Source organism: Triturus cristatus, chromosome 1_1 (genome assembly GCF_964204655.1).
Source record: "Triturus cristatus chromosome 1_1, aTriCri1.1, whole genome shotgun sequence".
Taxonomy (NCBI): Eukaryota; Metazoa; Chordata; class Amphibia; order Caudata; family Salamandridae; genus Triturus; species Triturus cristatus.
Genome location: NC_140579.1, coordinates 559587654 through 559604403, shown reverse-complemented (window position 1 = coordinate 559604403; position 16750 = coordinate 559587654). Strand labels below are relative to the sequence as shown.

General features: G+C 46.0%; 1 protein-coding gene across 3 annotated transcripts in view; it reads right to left on the bottom strand.

The window, feature by feature from the left end:
• PKP1 (plakophilin 1) overlaps positions 1–16750 on the bottom strand; it is a 331092-nt gene that overhangs the window by 42935 nt on the left and 271407 nt on the right. For all 3 annotated transcript variants that reach the window (XM_085643643.1, XM_085643638.1, XM_085643652.1), the window contains 2 exons: positions 16241–16405; positions 15920–16096 (listed from right to left, as the gene is read on the bottom strand). In XM_085643643.1, the coding sequence (XP_085499769.1) occupies positions 15920–16096; positions 16241–16405 (342 nt within the window). The remainder of the gene's footprint in view (positions 1–15919; positions 16097–16240; positions 16406–16750) is intronic.

The following is a 16750-nucleotide window of genomic DNA, read 5'->3' as shown; positions in this document are numbered from 1 at the left end:
TTTTCGTGTTATGTCTAAGTGCGGGGGACTGACCAAAGCAGAGTAACAAGGGACATTGTTTTTTGACCTTGAACATCATGTGCAGACGAAAAACACAGAGTACAGCCAGAAACGTGAAACGCAGACAGTTCTTATGTGAACACGCACAAACAGATGTTTTGCGAAAACAAAGTATTTTGGTAACGTGCGCAACATCAACAACATTGCAGCCAAGTTTGTGCTAACCTATGCTAACTTAGCAATGTCTGCAGTGAATCCAGAAGCCTCACTACACCTGGGAAAGGAAGAAGTGTGCTACTGTCTGCAACCTAGGTGGCACCAAGGAACTCGGTTTAAAGTACGGCTTATTGGAACCCAAGCCTTTCAATCCTTTCACATTCAACAGAACAGAGTACATTCTGGCGAGGAAGAGAATTTGGGCAGATTGCTTCAGTGCTAGGAGTGCCAAAGCAGGCATATATGCACTTTTACAATTTCATCTCAAGCACAGGGCTGCCTGAAAGCATTCTTCATTCACCTATTTGCCCCCACACCAATACACACGCTGGGAGGCTGGCTACTGGCAATGAAAGCACTACGGCACATCCTCATAAGTATTCTCTGCGTGTGAAACAGTATTTTTGCATTTGGGCCAACGGACCTTGTTTTATGATAAATCTGTTTTTGGTGGCCATCGAGTGAAGAAGCGAGAAGCCAGCCGATTGCCCTGCCAACTGCGAATGAGAACTCATTGCTTGAAGTGGGCTTGCAAAATCCCTGCACGAGCCCTGGCACAACAGCTATCACAAGGATTTTAAAATCAGTCAAAGCGTGTGAGAGTCGTGCACTTCCCCACTGTGCATTGTAAAGTAGATGTGTTTTAGCCGGCGAAAACTTTACTATACCAAATTACAATGCAGTGGTATGACATAGCCCAAAGTCAGGAATGTGCTGCACCCATGTAGAGTGGGCATGTTGTGAATTAAAGCGCTGCACGAAGGATTGGTTTCCACAGAAACCAGATGGAGGAGGTATCCGATATCTTTGGGTCTTTGGGCCTGTGATGCACTCCCACCCCCGGAGGGAGAGAAGATGGCGACGCACCCAGTGAGTCATGCCTGTAGCTGCGTGCAGAGAAGAAATAATCTTCTGGGGAAATTCAGATCATGTTGCAAAACTATTTTATCACACCCCTCTGCACTGCCTTCCTGGTTAACACATTATGTTGACCTCAGTACTTTCATAGAAAGTAGTATAAGAGGGGAAAAAAGGCTACCGTGCAAGAAGTGGCGAGCAATAGGACTTAAACAGACTTAGAACAGTGGGAAAAAACGGTGCAAGCTTCCATCCCAAACAAAGCAGGCTCGGCGTGAGTGCAAGCTTTCTTCGCAAGCACAGCCTGCCCTGGGAGATACGGAAAGTCTCTTCCTTCAGAGACACAGCATGCCCGGCGAGAGAGAGAGGGAGAGAGAAAGAGAGAACATACATATGATTCTCAAATAAATAAGACGCAGAAACGAGAGCTCGAACTTTTCTCACAAAATAAACAGGACGAGACAGAGCAAGCTTCCTTAACACAACAGGTACAGGGCTTGGCAGCACCAGCTTCCAACACAAAATCAACAAGTGCGTGCCTGGGCAGCACCAGGTTCCTTCACTAACACCACAGGTGCAGGGCGAGGCAGCACCAGGTATTTTTACAAACACAACAGGTGCAGGTCGAGGCAGCACCAGACACAAACACAATAGGTGCAGATAGAACGTCCAGTCTTCTTTTTTAAACATAGCACGTGCAGGGAGAAACGCAAAGCAGTGTCAGCTTTCGTCGCATAGTGATACCATACACAACACAGCAGCAAGTGATTTCCTCTCGCACACAGACCATCATAAGCACCCAGGCAAGGCAGCTACAATCATGCATGCAGAAACAGTGCAGCTCGTGCCACTGCAGTGCAAGCTTCCGATGACATCAGATGAGGGAAAAGAGAGGGAAACCTCCCCTCTGGCCCAGAGCAGCCGCAGGATGGCCAAGAGCCGTGCAATGATCCCACTGTGCGCTGTCAGGCACAGCAATGAAGGCCTGGTTCTCCCAGCCACATAACAGGTGCAGTGAGGACAGCAGTGGGGCAGGCGTCCCTTCACTGCTGACCAGTTGCATTATGGGCAGTGTCACTGCAGTCTTACTTTGCACACAAAGTAGGGGCAGAATTAGCACCGGAAGTCTGAGCTACCTCGGATATTCAGGTGGTTTGTGGGCAGAAGCAATGCAAGCTTCCCTCCAACATAGGATAAATATACACAGAGTAGCATCCCTGCACACATCCTCAGAGCACGTAAAGTATGAACAATAATGGCGCAAATATTTTCACACACACAGATGACTTACATTTGCCATAACAGAGTAACTCTTCCCTACACAGGCTTCACCCTCACACACATACACAACAGCTGCAACAGAGGCATCGATAGTTCAAGTTTCCCTTATACAACTTAAAGGGACAGTCGGCAAAGCGTTTCACTCATCTACACACTCAATCTACACACTCACACACACACACATGCAAAAACATGGCAGCAGCATGGAAGTAGCATGTCAAACTAGTATCCGACACTGAAAAGTACACAAGTTTTACACGCATCTGAAATTCATTCCACTTCTCGTATTACCTTTTGGGAGAAGGGGAAGACTGGAGCAGGTGTGAAAAGTTAGGGAGTGGAGCCAAGAACATCTGGCTCTACAGCCATGTGCGATTTTGCCACGTTTCATATAGAATGTTTCATGCTCTCCAATTTACTGGTGGCCAGGCTGTTGGAGGCACTGTGGCCATGCTGCCACTCCTGACTCTTTATTCCTGGTTTCCTTCTCCTGCAGGCACTCTCCTTTTCTCCTGACATGGACTATATCGCTCTTCGCACCTTTATCTGCCTATTTTTACTTTCTGCAGATGCTATATTGCACTAGTCAGTGGTTAGCAGGCTTTTTTTTCTTTGGAGCCCTAAACCTTCCTGTCCATATGTCTCACGCATGAACACAGCCACTCCGTAGAGCTTGCGTGACCTTTCATGGACGCCATGGGCAGGGTCTGAGGTTGCTTTTTTCAGTTATTCGATCCCTTACACCTTCATCTCTTTCACCCGCCGCATAGATTGCCCTTCCTCAGGCCTGCATATTAAAGAGGGTATGCTGTGGGAGGATCCACTGGCTGCTATGTTTTTTGGCGGATTACGGTCCATCAAGCCCTTCCACTACTTTTGACTCCGAAACACTCACTTTTAATTCTTCAGAACACTGTCTCTTTGTAATAAGTAGCGGGGTGCCATTAGATGTGGATATGTGGATGCGATTACCCTATGGGCAGTTGGAAACATCCACTTTACGATTGTAGCAGGTACTATAGGCAGCCGCGGTCGGTAGTAGGAGTAACTGCAGGGCGCTGACGTGGGGAGGGGGAGGGGCAGGGTGGGGTGTAGTAAACTATGGATTACGGAGGTTTACAGGTAAGTTAACATATACATTAATAAAACGAATTTCGTTGCGTGCACAGCATCGCATTTGGGGATGCAGTGCACGCAACGAAATTCGTTGTATTAATTTATATGTTAATTTACCTGTAAACCTCCGTAATCCATAGTTTACTACCCCCACCCTGCCCCTCCCCACGTCACCCACTCCTACTACCGATCGTGGCTGACTATAGGTGTCCCCCAAGCCCCATAGAAGAGGGCCAGGGGGAAAGCGGGCCCTGCTAGGGTACCCCAAAGTCACTTTCTGCCTGCCTTTTCTTGCAGGCACACCGCTAAGAAAGGGCAGGAAGAAAGCGAGATCTTAATCCCAACGCAGAGCCGAGGCTGGCTCCTCTGTCATTATGTGATTACATTTCTGCCCGCTGCCCTGACGGACTCTGTAAACCCGTCGGAAGTGGAGCGGAATCCCCCCTGCAGGGTTCCCTCTGCCCACCGTCATTGTAATTCAGCAGTCGGAGGGAAACCATCCATGTGGGGCCTACCAGCTGTCTGATGGCTTTCTGCCCGACTTCGTAATCGGGACCTCAGTCATTACTACTGGGCTACAAGAAGTGATTTTCAAACCCAGGGAGTGAGGATATGTTCCATTACTTGAGACCTCCACCCAGTGAAAGACTTCACTCTAAAGCCTAGGGTAGGGTGAATGTGCTGCAGGGTAATAGACTCATCACATGAGTGAGGCAACGCTCCAAGAAGTAAGACTTATAAACAACGGCTGAGACTGCTTTTCAAGAAGTGAAGCTCTCCCACAATGAGTGAGAATCTATTCTGCTCTCAGTAGAAGAGACTGTACAGCCAGGTGTAAAGCGTGCACCCTGCGAGACAGAAGTGCACGCAAAGGCGTGGTTCATTCCTCAAATGAGGGCAGTTTTGCTTCAAGGGAAAGTTGCACTGAGTGAGTCTGACCTAAAAAAAAGTGCAACTAACACCCAATTAATGAGGCTGTGCTCACAAAGGTGTGACTAACAGCTGATTAGCGTGACTGTGCCTGTTGTCCTCGCTCTCTCGTTCTGTTCCTGGCACACACACCCCTTCTGTTGGTTCCCAACATTTGCTTGCAGCTTTCTCTGTGCTGACTTTCCATTCATCTCAGTCCTTTGAGCTCCTGCGCGGCCAAAGCAGCCTCTGCCTCTGGCAGGCTTCTGCTTGCAGACGAGCACCAGGAGTGGGTGTAAACAAAGGAAGCGTAATTCAATTGAGAACTTCAAACATTTCTCCAATCCAGCCTCAGATTGTTTAGAAACATTTCTACCATCTTCAGTCATTTTACAAAAAAAGGCAAAAGTCTTCTTTTGGGCAAATACAGCTACTTACATTTTGTGCCACGACAATAATCTCAACCTGTACTTTCTAAGAGGCATAGCCATCACATGTATGCATGCATACCCTGCTACGTTTATAATGTGATCCTTGGAGGGTAGCAAAGCAGTACTGAATACAGGAATAAGTCAAGATCTGTAATGCAAGTTCATCTACAATGAGACGGGAAACGTGGCTCATGAATCCAAACTATTCCTGATTTCATCTGACTGATGGGATGCTGGTCTGCTGCACCCCCCACTATACTCCGCTATTTATTTGTTCATTTATTTTTGGGTTTTTATAAAGCGCGGCTACCACATCAGGGTAGTTTCCTGGCTATAAAAAGCACAAAACAGGTTCTGCACGAGGAGGAATCAGGCAATAAATGATTAGAAGGTCGTTCCTCAAATGAGATCCAGGTTTGTAAAGCTTCCCTGAACTTTATAAATGAGGTTTGGACTAGAATATATAAGGGAATCAGGTTCTAAAATGGTGCACCCAGTAGCCTACATACTAGGGGTGTGCAAAAGTGTCATAATCTGATTTTGCAGCATTATGTGGAATTTTGGCGAAACTACGAGACATGCAATTCCATCGCTAGAGCGAACGGTGTCCTCACATCAACCCTCACAACTTTAAGACCTGCGCTGGATGTTACTCTTCTTTAACTTATCATTTGCTCCCCTCCTAGTGCGCTATGTACCAGTTATTCTATTATTCTCTATTGACCCCCTTTGCTTTGTAACTGTTCTGTTTTGTATTCTTATTTGATGCCGGTACTGCATGTATTACCTTCCTTCCCTTTAATTGTAAAGCACTCTGATATCCTTCGGGACCATGTTTGCGCTATATAAAACTTTATAAATAAATAAAATAAATAAATATTTGGCCCACGACACAATAAAACAAATGTGCCACAAACAACAGCCACTTGTGTTCTCTTGCTGTGGTGCATTTGTGGCAAATATTTAACGTGAATGGTGCATTTCGCTGTACATTTTTATAGTGAATGGTGTTTAAATACACAAAGTGTTGAAATGATGTAATTTGTACCGGCATAATATAAATTTTGCCAAGGCCTACTAAATGCTGTGCCACCCCATTTCATGTAATTAAAGCAGGAAACTTTGAAAGTAGCTGTGTTCACGAATCTGAGGTTACAGACAGGAGCATATTTTTGTAACTTTATTTTATAGGAATTTGTGAGCTATGCCATAGTAAACTTTATAAATGATACATCAATTTTTATAATGATTTTTCTTTCTTACTGGTAACCAGTGAATCCTACAAAAACGACTGGGGACTCGGTTGAATTTTTTGTGATTGAAAACTGACCTTACTAAGGAGTTTTGGATTTTTAAAATTTATTTATTTTATTTATTGGTTTTCCAACTGAAATAGAGAAAGCAAAAAAAACCAAAAAACCCAACAAAGTAACATTGCCATTTATTGTTATACAGAGCATTTTCCCCCTGGTTACATTTACTTTACATGCTGGTAATCCAGCCGTTGTGCATGGAGAGGGCTGTCCAGGAACAGCAGTCCGCATGAGCTATGACACCTTGATCAAGCTTTAACAACAAACGTATGTTCTTCGGACAAGAGTTTTTATGGAACAACAGCGGCATCCATGGGCCTAACCAGTGCCTGTGGTGTGTTAATCCGGTGCGCCAGTTCCTCCCTCTTATAGACTTCTCAGGTTTGTTGCAAAGGGTTCCCAAATGTCCTTGGGCCTCTCCCAAGGGGGCATCAGTTACCAGTAAATCGAGAATTGTTCCTGGCAGTATGTGACATCTACCATCCAGGCTTGTTTTGTTGGTGCTGGGCAGTGCCCCACGTGAATTGTCACTCTCCGTTTGGCTAGTAGTAGGAGCAGCGCCACCAGTTTACAATGCTGTCTCTGGACGGGCTCTACGTATCCCAGCAGGCAGATCAAAGGGTCATATTGGATTTGCATCTCTACCATATCTCCCAATGCGGTACAGAGGTTGGTTATTTTTTTAAGACAGTCAATGGATTTATGCAGAAGGCAGCATGAGTGGAAATAATATAGTCTAGACATGAGTGCACAAATGCATTTGCTATCATAATTTTGTGAGAAAAACAGAGAATGAAAGGGGTGCATTGCTATACTCCTAGGTTGGCTGAAACAGGTTTGTGTAAACCTTTTGATCTGACAGTCCAGATTAGGCCCAGAGTCCAAAATGAAGCCTAAAACGGACTCTAGAGACCAAATTGACACAAACACCAAGATGACTTAGCCAAAGGGAATTGTCCTCACAATTAATCTTGCTCATGATAAGCAAGATCTCTGATTTGGAAGAGTTTAGTTTCAGGTAGTTTTGATTCATCCAGTCAAAGATTGCAGTCAGGATGCAAGGCGAGGCGATCCTAGGCAGGGATTGCATGCTTCATCATCCTATTTTATGAAAATATGGGCATAATTGGCGAGTAAATACGCCTTTGCATGACTTTTGCTTAGTTTAGCAGGAACCTGAAGATACACATTAAAAAGAAGGGGGACAGAGGGACCATGGATTTTAAGTTGAGAGGCTGGACAAATGTTTAGAGAGAAAAATTGGACAGTTTACTGGTTCTAACAAGGTTAAAGTAGCTTTCCTCCGAAATAGGGGAGGGATATAGAATAGTGGTTTCACCTGAGAAGATGGTCTCTGCAATATAATGATCAGAATTATTCATGACCTTGTCTAATTGTACTGATTTTGTCTTAGAAGTAAGTAGCTAAATTATTCACAAAAGTATGTGAAGGAGTAGGGTCAGAGCAACTTGTTATAGGCTTAGAGAAGGATTGGGAGGTTTTAAATAGTTCTTGAGAACTGTTTTTAGCAGAGAGGATTTTATTGGAATAAAAAAAATCCTATCTTTCCTAACGAGATGGTTATAGATGCTCATCTGTCTGAGGAAGATTATTTTGTACTGGGTATTATACATTTTGTGGCAGGCTTTTTCTGGCCATTTTAAGGTTCGGATCGGTTCTCTTCTTTTAGTTTATCCATTAACCAACGATTAGATGAGAATTTAGTTTTTATGATTTTTGTTTCAACTGGCACAATTTGATCCAGGTTTTTAGGTCGAGCCTAGGGTAGCGCGCATGCGCTGCTCTAGGAAAACGACCTCTTGAAATCAGTCTGGACTTTTCACACGCTCGTGCAGGGGCGCCATCTGTTCGGGGTCACGTCACCATCTGTTTTTAATTAGCGCATTTGCGTTTACTGTGCTACCGTGCTCACTCGCCCCCGCTTCTCTCTCGCGCCATTCTTTTTAACCAACCCTCCCTTCACATGCCACATGCACACGCACAGCCCTGCCAATGCTCTGTTTGCAATGAGAAACTTGTGCATTCGCTGTCATGCTAGGCCCATTGCTGTTGATTTGTAGAAGGAGGAAGGCAGCAGAATCATGTTTTGACAGTGGCAGCCAAGGCAGAGGTAGCAAGGCCTCTGCTTACACACACGGTTCCTGATTTTCTCTACTGTGCTTGCTTTCTGATTTGGTACTGGCATTATAACTTTAAGGCAAGCACCCTATTAATCTTATGCTTGACCTCACATCCGCAGGTTCGAACCCCAGCACGTCTGCTCGGCCTTTCATCCTACTAGAGGCCGACGAACGAATTAACATTAATTTCGTTGTCAATAAACATCTGTTACTCGGCACCAAGATGCAGCTTATCCAGCCCCAATTTTCTATACTGTGCTCGCTTTCTGATTTGGTACTGGCATTATATAATAGGAGCCAGCAGCGGCGGCTGTCATCTGTTTTGGGTCAGGTTTTATTTCCAGACCTTGCCGCTTTCATTCGAAGGCGCGTGCCCTCCACCCCACCTCCAAAAGAGTGCGCTTTCATTTTCTCTAAAACACAATGGAACAGAAACAAAATCAATTACGGTGACATCTTACTTTTCATCGGAATCATCAGCAACGTATAATGAGTGGGCCTTGGTCAACAACCCTACCATGGAAAGCAACAAGCAGCTGCTACAATAGTTAAAGCTCCTTAAAGACCACTCATGTCTTGGGGAGGAAGGGAACGATCCTCATGGGGATGATCATGCTTCTGGTTAAACAACACAGAAAAACGTTAGCAATCAACATTTTACCCTAACTGTTGTGGAGCAAAAACCAAACATATACAGCAGGTAGGCACAGCGTAACTCTACAGAGTGCATCTTTTCGCTCCCCCACCTCAGAAATCTGCAAGCACTTCTCCTTTTATTCCTGTTTATTTGTTGAATTATGTAGCGCGAATGAAGGTATCAAAGCACTTTACATAAGTACTAGTTCCATTACAGAAATCTGCCCGGTGGGTGATAATGTGCTTCATGGCTAAACACTTATAAGGTCCCAAAGGCGAGATCTATTGGCTATGTCAATGCTTGTTAGCAAGGGTTTTGCTAACATTATCTAGCATGTTATTTACATCTGAGGTACTCATGGGTTCAGAGTTTTCACTGCAGAAAATGTTTGAGAGACGATTACAGGAGATATTTTTTCAATTGACTAACTTTTTGAGGACTTAAAGTAGTTGAATTTTACAACTGTTGTCAAATTTTATTAAATGATGGTCTAGAAGAAAGCACGGAGATCCTACTAAAAGACGTAACGACAAGGAAGGTTAAGTGTATGACCTGCTCTATGGAAGGGTCCAGTCACCAACTGGGTGAGGCCCAAGGTAGACAAAAGGTGGATGGTGTAGGGGGAACCATCATTCTGCCAACACACTAAAATCTCCTAGCACTGATACCTCTGGGAAATCTGAGTTGGTGTGGATAAATAATTTCTCAAGCCCAAGAAGTCTACTGGTATTCTGGGGGGTGTCTGCAAACTGAGATGCAGTGTATCTTGTAGTAGTTTTTAATCTCCAGTGCAAAGAATAATGCATCTGATTCTTGGAAGGAAGAGCATGGGTAGGTAGTAATGCCTAAAGAATTGTGGTAAATTCGACTAACCTGTCCATCTCTCATTAGGGTGGTCACATCTCATTAAAATATAGTTCTCAGGAACTTAGGGGTTCATTATGATGGTGGGCGGACTTGGTCTGCCCGACACCATAGCGGTGTTTGGGACCACCCGCGAGACATGCGGAGGTCCCACCACTGCTATTAGGATGCGCCTGCCATACTGGCAGGCGCATCCTGGGCCTTTAATATTGCGGGCGGTGCTGCTGGCTGCAGCATTGTCCGCAATGTTACAGGTGCTTGCACCGCATTTTTCTGCACCACGTGGCAGGCACCACGCATTGCCTGCCACTTGGTGCATGGAACTGCAGGGGGGTACCATGGGTACCCTCCCAGTGCACCCCCGCACACACACAGAGGGGGCCTGCAACAGGCCCCCAAAGCCAGTCTCTGCCTGTCTTTTTGCGGCTGGATATTCGCCGCAAAATTGACAAGCAGAAAGTGATACCATAATCCCTACGGCGGTGCCTGCACAGCACCGCCACAATGTTGCCCTGGTTCCGGGTTCCGGAAGGCGGCCGGAAAAGGACCGCCTTGCGGAACCATGGCGGACGGACTTTCCGTCTGCCGCGGAACCATTGTGATTCGCACCGCCATCCTAATTTGGCGTTGGGAATTTTCTGTATGATGGCGGAAGGACCGCCGGCCCATCATAATGAGCCCCTAAGTCTTTGATGAGTTGGGTTAGAGTCAGCAGTGAACCAGGTGTCAGTTAAACATAGCAGCTCCAATGGTTCATTGGAGAATAGAGCATGGATTAAAAAGTACTTTTAGCCGCCAAAAGAGTGATATACAAGCTTAGTTTTAGGATGATTAATATGTAGAGCTGGGATGAAAACTCCTTCATTTGTAAAGATTTCCATTGAGGCTAGTTTTAGTACCCAACATGAGGAGAAAGAAGCATTTCAAGATGGAACTGCAATGGTTCTCCTTGCCGTTTGCAGGGTCACAGAAGAAGCTATTTAACATGATTTGTCCTGGGGTCAGAGGCAGATTAGTGGGCCATGAGGAACTGCTGGGCGTGGACAGGAGCAGACAGGCTTGATATAGGCACACATGCTGCATGCGTGCACTGCACCTCTACACTGCAGCCACCATTAAATAGCAGCAGGTAAGTGGAGGCAGGAAGAGGTCAAATAAACCTGGCTCAGTCCTGCACAATACAGAAGTCAGGAAAACAGGGGACAAAACAAACTGGCAATTAAAATAGTTAAAATAACAAACAAAATAAACAGATATGCAAAACCAAGTAGCCTCGAGATGCTATACAAGGGAATACAAGCATAAAGCAAAATAAAAGAACTAATAAAGGGATATTTGAGGACCAAACAACCCTCGGCTAGAGGACTGAGGATACAAGAAACAAAAAGGTTGGGCTGGTGCTGCAAAATGCCATGTTCCAAACTAGAATAAAGTGCAGGAGGAGCAGATTCCCATTCAGCGCTTCATTGGCTGCTAATTAAAGCTAGAAATACCCTCAAACCTCTAAAATAGTCTCTAAGACTTTATGTTGATCCTTGTGGAGGTAATCAACACAGACATTGTGACTTCAGTCATCTACATTTGACCTCTGTGGAAACAAACATGATAACCTTCATTTAAAGGAACTGCACAGCTGTAATGCTGCATTCAGAAAATGCACTGACGCTGCACTACGGGCATCTGGATGACTCAAAAATAAAATGACTACTGCATGGAAATAACAAGCAGATAGGGGTAGTGGTAAAAACTATAGAGAGGCAGTAGGATAAAAAGTTGTAATGGAGATAATATAGACATAGGAATGTACAGCACTATTTTGATAGATCGAGTATAACTAGAAAAATTATTTTGCACTCTATTTGTGTGGTGAAAAACAGAAATACTTTTGTACTTTCTTCCAGTCATCACATGTATGTAAAACAACACCCAGAAGAAATTAGCCCCTTGGTACTCATAGTACGGCCCACGGGCCGCCAGCGGCCCGGCAGGCCTTCCTTGGCACCCACGGACCTTGCAGGTAATGTACTGTTAGACCTGGCATCATTGGCATGAGTCTCTCCTCCATTTTTTTCTGTTTGCCTCCTCTGTTTACGATGTTTTTGCTGGAATATTGCTTTGGGCAAGTGCTCCCTATGTTAAATTGTTACATTGATTGGTGTTACCATGATTGGCTTGGTTGACTTACTGTTCAGACCCTAGTCTAGTGCACTGCGTGTGCCAAGGGCATGTAAGTTGACTGCTGCTGGTGGGCTTGCAGCACGGGTTGTGCCACCCACAGAAGCAGCTTGTAAAATGTGTCTCAGGCCTGCCACCGCAGCGCCTGCGTGCAGTCCCTGACTGCCATGTCGACTTGGCAAGGAAACCTACTTGCCAGTCACTAAACCTTCATTTTGCCACATTTCAGACACCTCTATGGTAGGCCCTAGGGCAGGGTGCATTGTTGGTAAAAGGTAGGTCATGCCCTGATGTGTGTGGCATGACCTAATAGTGAATTACAGCCATTTTCGTTTTTCACTATTGAAGGGCTACCTGCCTCCAATAGGCCAGACTGGGCAGACTGATTATTAACTCCATTATAATCTAACTGACTCAGGGAGCATGGTAGCAGGTCGAGTTTAGTATCCCTGAACTCAGAATTTAATAACACACCCTTAGGATGGATGGTTTTTAAATTCTGTGTTTGAAAATAGCCCTTTTAGAAAGTGGCTATTTTCTTGTCCACCTATCCACCGGTCTCTGCTGGTTTGGTGTGTGTGTCAGGGGCTGGGTGGCTCCAGAGGTCTGAATGAGTCAGTGTGGGGTGAATGAGGCATTTACACCTAGAGTGAGGGAAGAGTAGCCTGCCCTGCCTGACACAATGCTGGCTCCACCTCCTGCTGGGCGACTGATAGCCCTGCTCCTGCCAGTGACAATACTGGCTCCGCCTCCTGCTGGGCGGCTGAGGACTCTGCCCTGCTCAGTGAATAGGCCAGGTGCCTCTGCCTGGCAACACCCACAACGAACCTGAGATGGGGGGAATTTCCCTGCTTGGACAAAGGGAACAAAGGAGAAATGGGGTATAAGAGAAGGACCCCTGAACCAAGAACTCAGATCCCTTCTGACAAGGAAACCTGTACCAAGGACAAGAAGCCTGCTGATCTAAGGACTTGCCTCCCCTTTCTGCCAGAGTGCTGTTTTGCTGTGGAGGAACCTGAAAGCTGCTTCTTTATTTTTGCCAAGGAACAAGGAGAGAGGAACTTGGTGTGTACTCTCTAAAAGCTTGCTAGAAAATCTCCAAGGGCTGGAAGAGTGCCAGTCTCCTGCTGAAGTCACAGGGCCAAAGGACTTCACCATCTACTGAATTGCTGAATTGCTGGAAAGTGTTGTTTCCTGTACACAAGGGAAAATCTGCAGTCTCGACGCCGCCGACGCCGCCGAATCCAGCTCGTCATCGTGAGTAACGGCTCCAGTGTCCCGAGCCTTTGACGCCGGCCGCCGGGCACGATCGACGCCAGCAGCAACGCCAGTGAGCAGTGGGTATCGGCCCCGGCTCCAAGTGACCCCGTCTCGACGCCGGTATCGACACCAGTGAGGAGTGAGTATCGGCTCCACCTCCAAGCGACCCTGTCCCGACGCCGCTGCTGATCGCATCGACTCGACGCCCTTCTCGACGCCGTGAGCGCTGCTCCGGCCCGACATCCCTCGACGCCGCTGCGGATCGACCCGAATCCGAGGCACGATCGACGCCGACCTTGACGCCGACATCTCGACGCTGTGGATCATCGTTTTCTTCATTTCTCAAGGTACTGTACTTGTGGGGTCTGTTGCACCTCCAGGCTCGACGTAGCGCTCCTCGCGGTCGACGCCGAACCTTGAAGACTCGACGTCGTGTGACTCCTGTGGGGGTCACATTGTTGCCAAAGAACTGTGTTTCAGAAGAATACTTAATTTTGTTGCTAAAGAACTATTTGCCAAGAAGAAACCTTACTTGAACTATTATTTTTCCTTCCAAAGAGTATTTATTAAGACTGTGGTATATTTTTGTCGTTATTTGGTCTTGTGCTAAGCCTTATATAAAAATCCTATTTTTATAATAACTTCTGTGTCGTGTCCATCTGTAGTGTATTCACTTTATTACTGTATGTGGTCATAAATGCTTAACACACTGCCTCTGGGATAAGCCTGTCTGCTCTGCCAAGCTACCAAGGGGGTAGCAGGGGTTATCTGAGTGTGTAATCCCCTTGCCCTGACTAGAGTTGGTAGGTCCCTATTTGTCAGAAGAGTATACCTCTGCCAACTAGAGACCGCCGGTTCTAACATGTACCCATGGCACCCAAGAGAGAGAGAGTGGCGAGAGAGTGGAGAGAGAATGGAGAGAGTGAAGAGAGAGTGGAGAGAGTAGAGCGAGAGACTGATTAGGATACTGACTAAGAAACAGACTACGAGACTGACTGAGAGACTGACTGACTGAGAGAGATTGACTGAGAGAGAGAGAGAGAGACTGACTGAGAGATTGACTGACTGATAGAGAGACTGACTGACTGACAGAGAGAGAGTGACTGACTGACTGAGAGGGAGAGAGACTGACTGACAGAGAGAGAAAGATTGACTGACAGAAAGCTAGAGACTGACTGAGAGAGAGACTTACTTAGAGAGAAAGAGAGACTGACTGAGACTGACAGAGAGAGACTGGCTAAGAAACAGACTGACAGAGAGACTGACTGACTAAGAGATACTGACTGACTGACAGAGAGAGACTGACTGACAGAGAGAGACTGAATGACTGACAGAGAGAGAGAGAGACTGACAGAGAGAGAGTGTAGAGAGACTGGCTGAGTGAGAGACTGAGATACTGACTGAGATACTGACTGACTGAGAGAGAGAGAGACTGACTTACTGACTGAGAGAGAGAGACTGACTGACAGAGAGAGAGAGAGACTGACAGAGAGACTGACTGACTAAGAGAGAGACTGACTGACAGAGAGAGACTGACTAAAAGAGAGACTGACAGAGAGAGAGAGACTGACAGAGAGAGAGTGAGAGACTGACTGACCAAGAGTGAGAGACTGACTGACAGAGAGAGACTGACTGACTGACAGAGAGGGAGAGAGACTGACTGACAGAGAGAGAAAGATTGACTGACAGAAAGATAGAGACTGACTGAGAGAGAGACTTACTTAGAGAGAAAGAGAGACTGACTGAGACTGACAGAGAGAGACTGGCTGAGAAACAGACTGACAGAGACACTGACTGACTAAGAGAGACTGACTGACTGACAGAGAGAGACTGACTGACAGAGAGAGACTGAATGACTGACAGAGAGAGAGACTGACAGAGAGAGAGTGTATAGAGACAGGCTGACTGAGAGACTGAGATACTGACTGACTGAGAGAGAGAGAGACTGACTTACTGACTGAGAGGGAGAGACTGACTGACAGAGAGAGAGAGAGACTGACAGAGAGAGTGACTGACTAAGAGAGAGACTGACTGACAGAGAGAGACTGACTAAAAGAGAGACTGACAGAGAGAGACTGACAGAGAGAGAGTGAGAGACTGACTGACCAAGAGTGAGAGACTGACTGACAGAGAGAGACTGACTGACTGACAGAGTGAGACTGATGGACTGACAAAGAGAGACTGTGATGGAATTGGGATCAAATTATGCATGAAGCCAAGCAATGCCTCTTAAGATTGCTATGGTCTGCTAATAAACATGTATTATCAAAATGTGCTCTTTGTAGTTAAATCTGCTTTTGAAATACAGCATTGTAGCATTGTCTAATGTTTTGAAACGGGTTTGATTTCTTTTACTCTCATCCTCCCTGATCCCGCCCCCCACTGACCCCACCCCTACCAGTGCAGCCCTTGGTCACAAACCACACTGTAATTTTGACCCCGACAGAAAGTTTTTGAGTACCCATGCATTATGCCAAGCACCATCTCAAACTTACAATATTGTCATACAGTGGTTGCCCCCAGGCCATACTTGTGTTTTAATGTCTTGCACGATCAGAGCTTTTGAAAAGACTGGGAGAGGGTTATGAGGGAAGAACATGGAAGCCAGCACCAGACCACCTGAAAGAGTAAGTAGTCTTGATTTTCAAGTAAAACACAGATATACTCACAGCTTTCTCACACACTGTGGCCTATGATGAAATGTGTCTTCGCACTTACCATGCCTTTGCTGGCGGTGAGATTTTGTAGGGCACCTGCACAGGCCTCCAAGGTGGAATCTTTTTTGCTCTGCCCCAGAACAGCCAGGTACATGCGGATGGCATTAGAGTGGAAGAGCATGTTGGCACCCCGGGGGTTGCTATCCTCTTCAGGCAGGGGCAACTCAAAGTTGTTATTCTGTTTAGAAAGACAAGGATGGTCTTATTCTGGGTTCATACAACAGAGACATAGCAGATGACATTCAGCCAGGGTAGTAATCTCCTGTTAGATTTATTTATCTATTTATGTATTTATTAAATGGACAATAACCCAGTCTCTCACCTGCACTTTGTCACTCTTGTTGCTGAAGCATCCAAGGGAAGTCTTGTCCGCCTCGTTTCTGGCCTGATAGTTGTGTTGCTCTGCCAGCTGGGTGTATTTGTTGGGCACCTCAGAGTCCAGGTGGTAGGACAGGTTGTGAAGAATGCAGGCACAGTTCTCCACAGACTAGACCCCGCCAAAAGGGAATGAAGGTTGATTAGAATATGACTGCACCGTTCTCTTGGGATGTTAAGAAGAATGCTGCACTTTGACTTACAGGATAAGATGGGGGAGGAGGTAATTTATATAACAGTGCATTTTTCACATAATCACTCAACTTCCTTGCTCTGGGCTGTCCTTATGGCAGAGAAGGACCCAATGATACCCATGGAGGTGATGCAGTCAGGGTTAATTCATCAAAATGGTTTCCAAGCTGAATGGAGTTCATCCTCAGTCCCAACAGAAAGTGTATCCTAGCGTCTCTGACCCTAAAATTGGACCGACCCCTAGTCCCAGAAGAAAAAAAACTGT